Source organism: Mobula birostris, chromosome 16, assembly GCF_030028105.1.
Source record: "Mobula birostris isolate sMobBir1 chromosome 16, sMobBir1.hap1, whole genome shotgun sequence".
In the NCBI taxonomy this organism is placed as follows: Eukaryota; Metazoa; Chordata; class Chondrichthyes; order Myliobatiformes; family Myliobatidae; genus Mobula; species Mobula birostris.
In genome coordinates, this window is record NC_092385.1 from 15,906,862 (window position 1) to 15,917,984 (window position 11,123).

Consider the following 11,123-nt stretch of genomic DNA (forward strand, 5'->3'; position numbering starts at 1 on the left):
CCCCGCCCCAGGTGTGCTGCCTAACAAAAGCGTTAATTCTTTCCTTTAAGTCTAGCCCGCTTTGATGCCATTTGTGTCTGTTAGTCTTCAGCCTGCCCTTCGTCGTAACCGTTAACCTCTAAAGCATTTTACATTAGGCTCCTTTCTAAACATTTGGTCATAAAATTGTAAAGTAACCATAGAGGTGTTCTTTTTATGTACTTGTGCGAGCACATTTGTGCTAGATGTGGCTAAGGACTTTGTTTCTTCCAAGAAGCATGATTTGTATGATGGCCTTAAGTGTAGATAACATTATGAGGAAAAGATTCTGAGTAACTTCAAATCCAAAAGAATGCTGCTTGGTTTCTTCAGCAGTTCAGGGTATTTTGAAGTCTGCTGCTGATTGTACTGCATCGGACAGTGAACACAGCATAGGAAGCACAAAAGGTCTGGTCAAGATTTAAGGTTCTCCACCACCAACAGTGCTTCATGCACAAAGAATAAATTATGGGGTTGTTAGTTTAAAGAAATGAACTGCAGCTGTGGATTTTGTTAATCCAGCTTCCTCTTAAAATAGGTGCTGACTTCAGTGTGGTGTTTAGCCTTTCTCCTGATGCACAGCTCGTGTTTTCTTAGTAGGCCAACATGCCCGTGAACTTAAACACACTCCCTTACGTGTGCTGAGATTGTCTGTCAGCAGACTAGCAAATACCCCCTCAACTATGTTATATCTCACTGATGGTCATTTGGGGGGTGGGGGGGATGGACAACCTTTTCTTATCTACCGTGAGCAATGACAAATAACCTGTCATCAGGTCTGGGCTCTCAGGCTGAAAGTAACAGATGTGTTTACTGTTAAGTAGCTCACAGGAACAATTAATGATTGTACAGATACCAGGAAAACATTAAAGACAGGATCAATCCACAAGCAAGGGCAAACAAAAATAATCAAGGAACTGGAAGGAGGGACACAGTAAATCTTCCACCCCATCCGTGCTCCAATTTAAACCTGGCAAGTTTCAAGTCCTGTCCATGCATGACTTCCTCCTTTGGCTACCATAAGGCCACAAGATACAGGAATAGAATTGGGCCATTTGGCCCATTGAGTCTGCTCCGCCATTTCATCATGGCTGATCCATTTCCCTCTCAGACCCGATCTCCTGCCTTCTCCTGACTAATCAAGAATCCATCAACCTTTGCCTTAAATCTAAGCAATGACTTGTCCTCCACAGCCACTTGCGGCAAAGAATTCCATTGATTCATCACTCTCCGGCTAAAGAAATTCCTTCTCATCTCCGTTCTAAAAGGATGCCCTTCTATTCTGAGGCTGTGTCCTCTGGTCTTAGGCTCCCCCACCATAGAAAACATCCTCCCCACATCCACTCTATCACGGCTTTCACCATTCGATAGGTTTCAATGAAGTCACCCCTCATTCTTCAGAATTACAGTGAATAGAGGCCCAGAGCCATCAAATGCTCCTTGTATATACACTGGTATTTCAAAGGTTGAAGGTCTGTCTCTCAAGCAGGCAGTTTTAGTGACTTTTACATTGTTTTAATTCTTATACCCAACTCTGAAAGCTGCTGGCCACATAGCAGTGGGATGGCTATATGCAAAAGCACTGTTTTTCCTGAACCATGATTGCCACCACTGAACTCTGCTGTGTATAGGTACACCCCGCGGTGATACTATTCACAAGCAGCACACGCACGGTGCTGGAGGAAGTCAGCAACTCAGTCAGCGCCCGTGGAGGAGAATAAACAGTCGACATTTCATACCAAGGTGTGGCGCGTAGCCAAGTGGTTAGGGCGTTGGACTAGCGATCTGAAGGTCGTAGGTTCAAACCTCAGCCGGGGCAGCGTGTGTGTCCTTGAGCAAGGCACTTAACCACACGGTGCTCCAGTCTACCCAGCTGAGAATGGGTACCGGCAAAAATGCTGGGGGTTAACCTCGCAATAGACTGGCATCCTATCCGGTGGGGGAGTCTGGTACTCTCAGTCGCTTCACACCACGGAAACCAGCATAAACACCGGCCTGCCCATCTTTAATTTCATACCAAGACCCTTCATCAGGACTGCCTCTCGGGTCTCAGCCCAAAATGTCAACTATTTATTCCCCTCCATAGATACCGTCTGACTTGCTGAGTTTCCCAATATTTTGTGTATGTATGTATGTATGTATGTATGTGTGTGTGTTTTGCTCAAGGTTTCCAAATGGTATGGTATGTATAATACATTGTGCATGCCTCTCCCTTCAGACAGTGCTCGTCACTGCTTTGGAAAGAGACATGATGCATTTTAAAGGGGAATTTAGCAGAGTGTTTGTTGTTTTTTGATCTTCACTCCCACAACCTGGCCCAATATAAATGGTCCTTTTAGTTTTTGACTGCAGTCTGTGGCACCAACAAAGACCAGCTGACTCGTTAAAAGTCCAAATGGATCTGGGCAACATTGTGCGCTGGCCAGCCCACCAGCAGAAGACAAAGTGACTCTTATTAGTTGGGTCTGTCTGAAAGCATATTTCAAAATCATATTTGCTCTGCCTAACTTTGGGAAACAATCAGAATAAAATCTCCCAAGGCATTAAGTGGCATTGCTTCAGAGGAATGAACAGTCCTCAGCGCAAACATTCACATAATGTTAACTGATGAGATCACCAAGCATGAGGTTGTAATCACGTTCTGAACTTCTGCATTCATCAGCTTTTTCAAAACACAAAACCACCTTGTATTAATCCCTTATGTGAGCATTCCTTCTTTGTTTAACGTGGAATGATGTCCATTCACAATCTTTCTACGGGACCTTAAACTTGTTCACTATTTTTAATTCTTGACAGGAAGCAGACTTTGAATGATTTCTTCATCCTGAATTAATTCTAAGCTAATTTATTTCCTGTTTTGAACATTAGTTGGCTGCTCACAGATGCCATTTGTATCTGCCTCTATTCTTTCAGTGCAATGAGTGAATGCATTTGTGATCTGTTAATTGTATGCTAGTTGAATTTATTGCAACCAGTAATGTTGACTTTGTTCCAAATTAAATTCAGTAAAAAAAATCCCTTTACAAAACAACTATTACCAAATGAATAGGTGGTACTAAGTTCTAGACAGCGCTTCAGTGGGAGATAAAGCATGCTAGTTAAATTTCCAAACGATACTAAAGAATGGGGAGTTGTCAAGAAGCAACTTTACAAATACTGAGAGACTGGGATTAATGTGTAATTGTGAAGTAGCTTTAAATTTAGTAAAGTGATATGTAAGATTTAACACACTGCAAGAATGATGCCAGACATTATCTATTCATTGCCATCAACTTAATCAGAGATGTTAAAAGAGATTGGGAAGTGATGTCAAGTCAAGTTGATTGTCATTTAACTATAAACATGTATTCTGTCAAATGTGACAACGTTTCTCCAGACCAGGGTGTAAAGCACAGTAGTATATATAACACACAATAACTTAAGAAAGTAAGAATTAAATCTACAAATGAATTATGCATAGATAGCTTTCTGTCAAGATGATGCTAGCGAACTACGGTTCCTCGGATGACCTCTTCCAGATGGCCTACGGAAATTATCATTTCCCTTTTTCTACGTCTTCTACATCTTCTTTTTATCTTAAATGTGTTTCGGAAACTGTTGGAGCCTGTGACCTGCAGTTTGAAGTTTGATTGCGTGACTTAGCGCTTCTTCTGCCCCGAGAAAATTCCAGGAGGAGAGTGCAGGCACTAGCTGCCTTGAGGCGCTCAAAGGCCATGATCGACTCCATTTCTCGCCGATTAAAGCACCAAGGAAGATTGAAGCACCAGGGAAAATGCGGAGGAGAGTGAACATTCGAGCGATCGCTCTCCTCGGAAGGCCACACCCTGTGTTTGAGCAGTCACTCTCAGGCCACTGTGTCCAAGCGGTCGCTCTCCTCGATTCTGTCAGAGAACGTTATCGAAATTCTGAGATTTATGTGATTATTGGAGTGGACTGTAGTTCATATTGGTCTCTTTCAGATTTCTGTGTTTTCTTTCTTGTTGCCGATTAGCATGTTGGGTGTTTGGGGTTGGATGCTTTTGTTGCCATTTTCCAAGTGGGCAATATGTTATTTTTTTGTATGAGGGAAGGGGTTATGTGTTGGGGTTTAATGTCCCTGTTGCTGTTTTTCTGTGTGGGCAATTTGCTAGTTTTTTTATGTGTGAGAGAGGAGGTTGGGGGTTTGATGTTCTTGCTACCGTTTTACATGTGGGTGATCTGTTAGTTTTCGTGTGGGAAGGGGGTTTTCTTTGTTTCATGGCTATCTGGAGAAGACAAATCACAGAGCTGTATACTACATACATATTTGAATAATAAAATGAACATTTGAACCTTTGAACAAAGTAAAGTGTATAATCTAAGTACTGAAGGGTACAATACAAATTATCTGGTGACACTTCAACTGTGGTTTGTCAGGGAGTTCAAATGCCTGAACTGAGGGAAGAATCTGTTTTCCATCCTGACCATTCTTGTCTTTAGTGTGTGTCTGAACTCCCCACACTCAGTCCTTGCAGAGAACTAAGCAAAATGAAACTAGGTTACTTTCCTAGAGTGGTGGACAGATTCATCATCACCATCATTATGTGCCGTGTCATATGACATGGGTGATCATGGTCTCATGACCATAATGGTTCTCGGCAAATTTTTCTACAGAAGTGGTTTGCCATTGCCTTCTTCTGGCCAGTGTCTTTAGAAAACGGGCGACATCAGCCATTATAAATATTCTTCAAAGGTTGCTTGGTGTTAGTGGTCACATAACCTTGACTTGTGATATGCACCGGTTGCTCATAGGACCATCTACCACCTGCTCCCATGGCTTCATGTGACCCTGACTGGAGGGTGAAGCAAGGGCTACACCTTGTCCAAGGGTGACTTGCAGGCTAGCAGAGGGAAGGAGCGCCTTACACATTCTTTGGTAGAGACATATCTCCACTCACCATCCACGGTGGACAGAGTTAGCCATTGTCAAATCATTCCCGTCATTAGATCATAAGAGCATCTAAGGTACTGTTTTTAACTCAGGCCATTGGCCACATATCCAAAGCCAGGAAAGATGCAGAAGAAATGTTGAACAGATTCCTAATATCAGAGAATGTATATATGACAAGATGTTCAGGCAAATGCTGAGTCTTCAGCTTTCCTGCATCTTTTGCCAGGCCAGCATCACCAGCATTAAAGCTCCCATCATACTCAACCAGTCCTAGCAGACTGACCACATGCACAACATCAGGCTAACAAAAAATCATTCTGAACTCCATCACTCTTGAAGACTTCCAGGAGAGCTGAGAAAATACTTTAAGAACATTCTCAAAGTCTCTTTGGGGGGGGGGGAAGATGTAACAGACTCTCCGACTAATAAATTCCTGACTTGTAACCCCATTCAAACCATTTAAAATGGAGAAAAAGCATCAGGGATGCTTGGGATAACAGCCATAGAGGTATAGTACATTTCGAACAACTCACCTGCCTGACCCATCAAGCATCACCTCTGGCGCAGTCTATTAATCTTGCCTCGTAACCCACAGAACTCAAGTGCAAACAAGCCATCATAACCCTGATGATTGTTTAGAAGCAAAAAGGATGGGAGGTGTAGAGGTTAACAATTGGAATGGAAATGGCTGATCTGGTGAATTACTTCAACTCTAATGATGAACAGATGATTAAAATATAAATTCTGGTTAGATGTCATTTCAAGTGAAATTGGGAGCTCTGGTATGATTAATTCTGTGTACTGTTGCTCCAGCTGGTATATTGGACTTTGCGTGTAGGTAAAAGGTAGCCTCTTGGAAAGTTGATGAGAATGTGGGAAAGTTCTGATGTGTCCATCCATGGCCTCCTCTATTGTTAAGATGAAGCCACACTCAGATTGGAGGAACAAGACCTTATATTCCGTCTGGGTAGCCTCCAACCTGATGGCATGAACACTGACTTCTCGAACTTCCGTTAATGGCCCTCCTCCCCTTATTACCCCATCCCTTCCTTACTTATTTATTTATTCCCCTTTCTTTCTCTCTTTTTTTTCTCCCTCTGTCCCTCTCACTATATCTTCCTCTGAAGCTCTCCTCCCCCTTTCTCTCTCCCTAGGCCTCCCGTCCCATGATCCTCTACCTTCTCCAGCCTTGTACCTTCTTGCCAATCAACTGTCCAGCTCTTGGCTCCATCCCTCCCCCTCCTGTCTTCTCCTATCATCTCGGATTTCCCCCTCCCCTTCCCACTTTCAAATCACTTACTATCTCTTCTTTCAGTTAGTCCTGACGAAGGGACTCGGCCCGAAACATCAACTGTACCTCTTCCTATAGATGCTGCCTGGCCTGCTGCATTCCACCAGCATTTTGTGTGTGTTGACAGTATTAATGTAAACATCTGCTTAATGGTTGACATATATAGTCTATGGCTCGGTGTGTTGGATTTCCTTTTTTTTCTATTCAGAACTGCGCAACAGTACAATCATGTTCTTCTACTCACATTCAAGGTAAATTTCTTTCTTCTTCCAGATATGGGATATGAGTGACGATGAAAGCTTCTGAAAACTGTCTGCTGGTTCCCAAAGGATGATGTTTGATATTCACCGGCAGAATGAAGAACCGGTCCCAGAGTGTAGTTCTAAAGTGCAATAACGGCCACTCTGGATCAGATCGAGCAAACTCTCGTTCTGTTGGGGCATACGTCTTAATTAAGAAGCATTTTGTCCGCAATAAGTAAATTTTATCTCCTCATCTCTTTTTGGAATTGAAAATGGCTGAATGTTCATAGTGCTTTCAGCCAGAACACCAGCCCAGAGGTTATTATCAAAGCTTTAGCAATAAAAGCAATAACCTTTGATCTTGAACATTGTTCCAAATATATTCAAACTCATTCTATGTATTGACAGCCTAGTGTTGGTGTGGTGATCCATGCTTCTAACCTGGGACCTGAACATTTGCTGAGATTCCAATTCGTTTTTTGAATATAAACATTTCTGATTCTCAACTGTTTTCCCCAAAGTAGATGTATATTTTTTAAATTGGTCATTGCAAGCCAATAGTCTTTGTGATAATGAATTTTAACCGGATATGAACAGTTTATTGCTAAGCTGTTGGTTTCATTTGCATTAATCATTTTTTTGGTGCTGTCTTGACATCTTTTAACCCTGAATCCTCTACATGTGTGCATGCTGGGAAAATCTGCATGCAATACTTACTACCTACTGCATAATTAACACTGGGTGATGTCATAGGTATTAAACATGAGCCTGTATTTGTTTGTACATTCAACTGTTGTTTCACTCCTTTATAATTTATGCTGCATGAAGACAAAAATAAAAACCAGCAGGCTGATACCATCTGGTCAAGTTCCCTTTGTGGGCATTTGAATAAAGCTGTTTGTTTGTTGAATTACCAGTCCACTAACATACCGACAATAAAGTTAAGTCTTGTCCTGAAACATTAATTAACGTATGAAATTTGTGTTTTCTTTTATTTGCAATTCGTTGTTCTAGGTCTACGATTTATGGATTAGACTGTAGTTCATTTGGACTCTCAGTCTTGTTTTATATTCTGTGTTACCGCCCGTTCTTTCTTGTTGCCATTTGCACGATTCGTTTGATTTTTGCACGAGGAGAGGTTTGGGGTTTGATATTCTTGTTGCCATTTGCAGGATTCGTTTGATTTTTGCACGAGGAGGGGTTTGGGGTTTGATATTCTTGTTGCCATTTGCACAATTCGTTTGATTTTTGCACGAGGAGGGGTTTGGGGTTTGATATTCTTGTTGCCATTTGCACAATTCGTTTGATTTTTGCACGAGGAGAGGTTTGGGGTTTGATATTCTTGTTGCCATTTGCACAATTCGTTTGATTTTTGCACGAGGAGGGGTTTGGGGTTTGATATTCTTGTTGCCGTTTGCACAATTCGTTTTTTGTGTGAGGCGGGGTTTGAGGTTTGATGTTCCTATTGCCATGTGTGCGATTTGTTCGTGCGTGGCGGCGGGGTTGACGTTTATCCTTGAACGGCTTCTGTGGTTTTCTTTGTTTCGTGGCTGTCTGGAGAAGATAAATTTCAGAGTTGTATATTGTACGTATACTTTGATAATAAATTAACCTTGAACCTTCAGGGTGAGGGTGGGAGAAACAGAAGATTTGGATTTTTGCGTTAACATTCCAGAGGTTCATTTATTATCAAAATATACAACTTGAAATCCTTCTTCTCTGGGTAGCCATGAAACCAAGAAAAGAAAGGCAGCACAATCATCAACCCCCTCCCCCCACACAAAAAAAAACAAAAACAGAACACACACATCAGCCCCCAAGTCCCTCCTCCCACACAAAACAAAACAAAGCAGGCACATCAACCCCCCCCAATCCCTCCTCCCACACAAAAAAATAAACAAAACTGAACCGGCACATCAACCCCCAAATCCCTCTCCTCACACAAAAAAACAAGATCAGGCAAAAAACATGGAATATAAAAAAACCATAAGGCTGAAAAAGAAAATCTATAGTCCAAGTCCACATCCAAAACGCAGGAAACCTGGACAGCACTCTGCAGACACAGTGGCAGTCCTTTCCCTCTCCGTAGCAGAGTGATAAAAAGACAGGCAGCTGGTGCTCACCCTCCATACTTGCCTCGATGCTTCAATCTCCCTCATCATTTTAATCGGCAAATTGGCGTTGAACAACGTCCCGCAGCCTTCTCGGCATGAAGATCACACACGCTGCCTCAGTCTCCCGAATCCTCTCGGACACTACAGAGTACTGGAGCACCCAAATGATCTCCAAGCAGCAAATCATGGGCTCAACAGTTCCAGAATCACATCCAAGATGAAAACAAACATAAAAGTAGTAATATTTATAGTTTCATGATCTATCCAGATGTCAACCGAAGGAGCGTTGTTTGCAGGCGCCATCTTGAGCGGAAGTGGTTATTTACGTGGTAACTTTGCTTACTGCCCATAACACCACTGGCATTTAGGGCAGCATTGAAGGTTTTCCTCATTGGTGTTTCCATAACAATTTTGTTTTACCAGTCAGGGTTGTTAGCCCTGAGCTGAACCCCTGATCTTGGAGGACCGGTAGACCACTCTTAATCTGGCCTCTACATTTTCACCTGTTTGGCATGCGTGACCTGACCAAGAGCCAAAGCATAAAACCCAACATAGTTCACTGAATCATCGAAGCGTGCATGCTTCCAAACCATGTCAAGGATATGGGCCTTTTGGGGTCTATGTGGTAATTGTTGACAATAATAGGAGTGTTGGATTGCTCTACAACAATAGAGTAAGGGAGCTGAATTAACATAGATAGCTAAAACGTTAATACTGATGAAATGCATTCAGGCAATGTCTGCTTACTGCTACTGTTCTAAATACCTCAAGCTGCTGTCACGATTTGTCCAATCAGACATCTTGTCAATATTTAATATTGTAATCAGTTATCAACAGAGACAAAGAGCTGTTGGAATTGATTTTGTTTTCTCTGTTAACATTGATAGAGACAGCCATTAAGAGAAGTGTGTTAACTCTAAGCATGCCTTTTCCACTTTTTTGGAAAACCATGGTCAACACTTGTGATGTCCAGTTTGGTTTTTACAGTTCTACTCAATTCCAGAACTCATCACATGGACCAAATGCTAAATTCCAGAGATGAGATGAGACCAACTGGCCTTAATGGGAATTTGGCCAAGTATGATATCAAGGAGCCCTAGTAAAGAGAAAGTACCACAAGGTTTGGAATCGTATCTGCAACAACCACGGATTCTGCCATCTGTGCACCCTTGTGTGCGGTCCACGAAATGATTTCAGTGATCATGCTCACTTGCATGCATGTGCCAGCCAATTAGTGTTTCATTGTGATGGTATTTAGCTCCCTTTCTCTCTCGTTGAGACTTGGCCAAAAGCACAATGTCTATGCTCCCTGCTGACCTTCGTCCTTGTCTGGGAAAGAAGACTACCATTTCGTTCGATGCTGTGAAGGACAATTAGCATTAAGTTACCGCTTCCTAGCCATAGTGTTGGCATTAGCTTTAGTGGCTTATTTTTTATTGTTTTTTTCTTTAATTCTTCACAATTCTTATTAAAAATCAGTGAAGTGTTCTTCCACTTCTATATTTCTGCTTCTGCACTTGTGTTATAACTGCATACTTGTGTTAGCAAGTCTTGACCAACAAGAAAATGGACCCAGAGAGAGGACAGCTGACCTTGGCCCTGATACTTATTGGCCAGACAGGTGAGAAACTGCGGTCAGTTGAAGTTGCGTTGGGAGAAGTGACAGTAGAAGGAGGACTGTTACTTTCAGAACAACAAGCCCGATCCAGACTGAGGTTCGTGAGGAGAAACTGGAATCAGTAGAAGTGGGCTTAACCGACACTTCTCATAGTTTGACAGCTACTTTCAGAGCTGCATGCACAGTACCAGCTGGAAGAACAGGTATCAGTCCTCGCAGCAACAGTTTAGCAGCTCACTGCAGACAACCCGAATCAGGCGGCAGAGATTACTGTTCCTGCTGACACAATTCAGCAGCCTTTAGCCACGTCAGTCCCACTCCAAGTATCTATCAGATCCTCCTCTTCAACAGCTTCAGCAACCCCAGCCACTAATGCCCTGACTATCATATCCACAGCTGGTCCAGAAATAAGTATTCCTTCGCCACTCCAGTGACCCTGATGGCTGCAAGAATGTTATTACCCAGCGCAAGCTGACTTTTCAAACCCAGCCTGATTGGTTCAGTGACGAAGCATGTAAATGTGTATATGGTGAAGCCTCTTAGATGGATACTCCACTCAGCCTGTTCAACACTCTATGAGAACAAGGTTCCCCTAGAGGCCAGTCTTTCCAATAATCTGTGGCTGAGTTCAAGAGAATGTTTGATCTTCCATTATGGGAGCAGGGGGCAGCCTACCAACTCCTGGACCTCCGCTAAGCGAAAGAGACAGTGAAGGACTATGCAGTAAAGTTCCGCACTCTTGCAGTTGAGATGGGGTGGAACGAAAGATCCTCATCACTGCTTTCCAGCGTGGGCTGAGCTTGGGCTTGGCACGAGTTTGCAGTGCAAAAGATAGTGTGGATGACGTGATAAATCTGAACGTTTGAATTGACAACTGGGCAACTGAGTGGCACGAAGAATGGATGCTCCAAGGTTCCTACTCTTTGGATCA

The 11,123-nt window shown here is 42.7% G+C and overlaps 1 protein-coding gene across 2 annotated transcripts in view; it reads left to right on the top strand.

Annotated features, from left to right (window-relative positions):
* atg7 (ATG7 autophagy related 7 homolog (S. cerevisiae)) overlaps nt 1–7,419 on the top strand; it is a 180,458-nt gene extending 173,039 nt beyond the window's left edge. For both annotated transcript variants that reach the window (XM_072280327.1, XM_072280328.1), the window contains one exon: nt 6,492–7,419. In XM_072280327.1, coding sequence (XP_072136428.1) covers nt 6,492–6,524 — 33 coding nt within the window. In that variant the 3' untranslated portion in view covers nt 6,525–7,419. The remainder of the gene's footprint in view (nt 1–6,491) is intronic.
* Nucleotides 7,420–11,123: the final 3,704 nt, after the last annotated feature.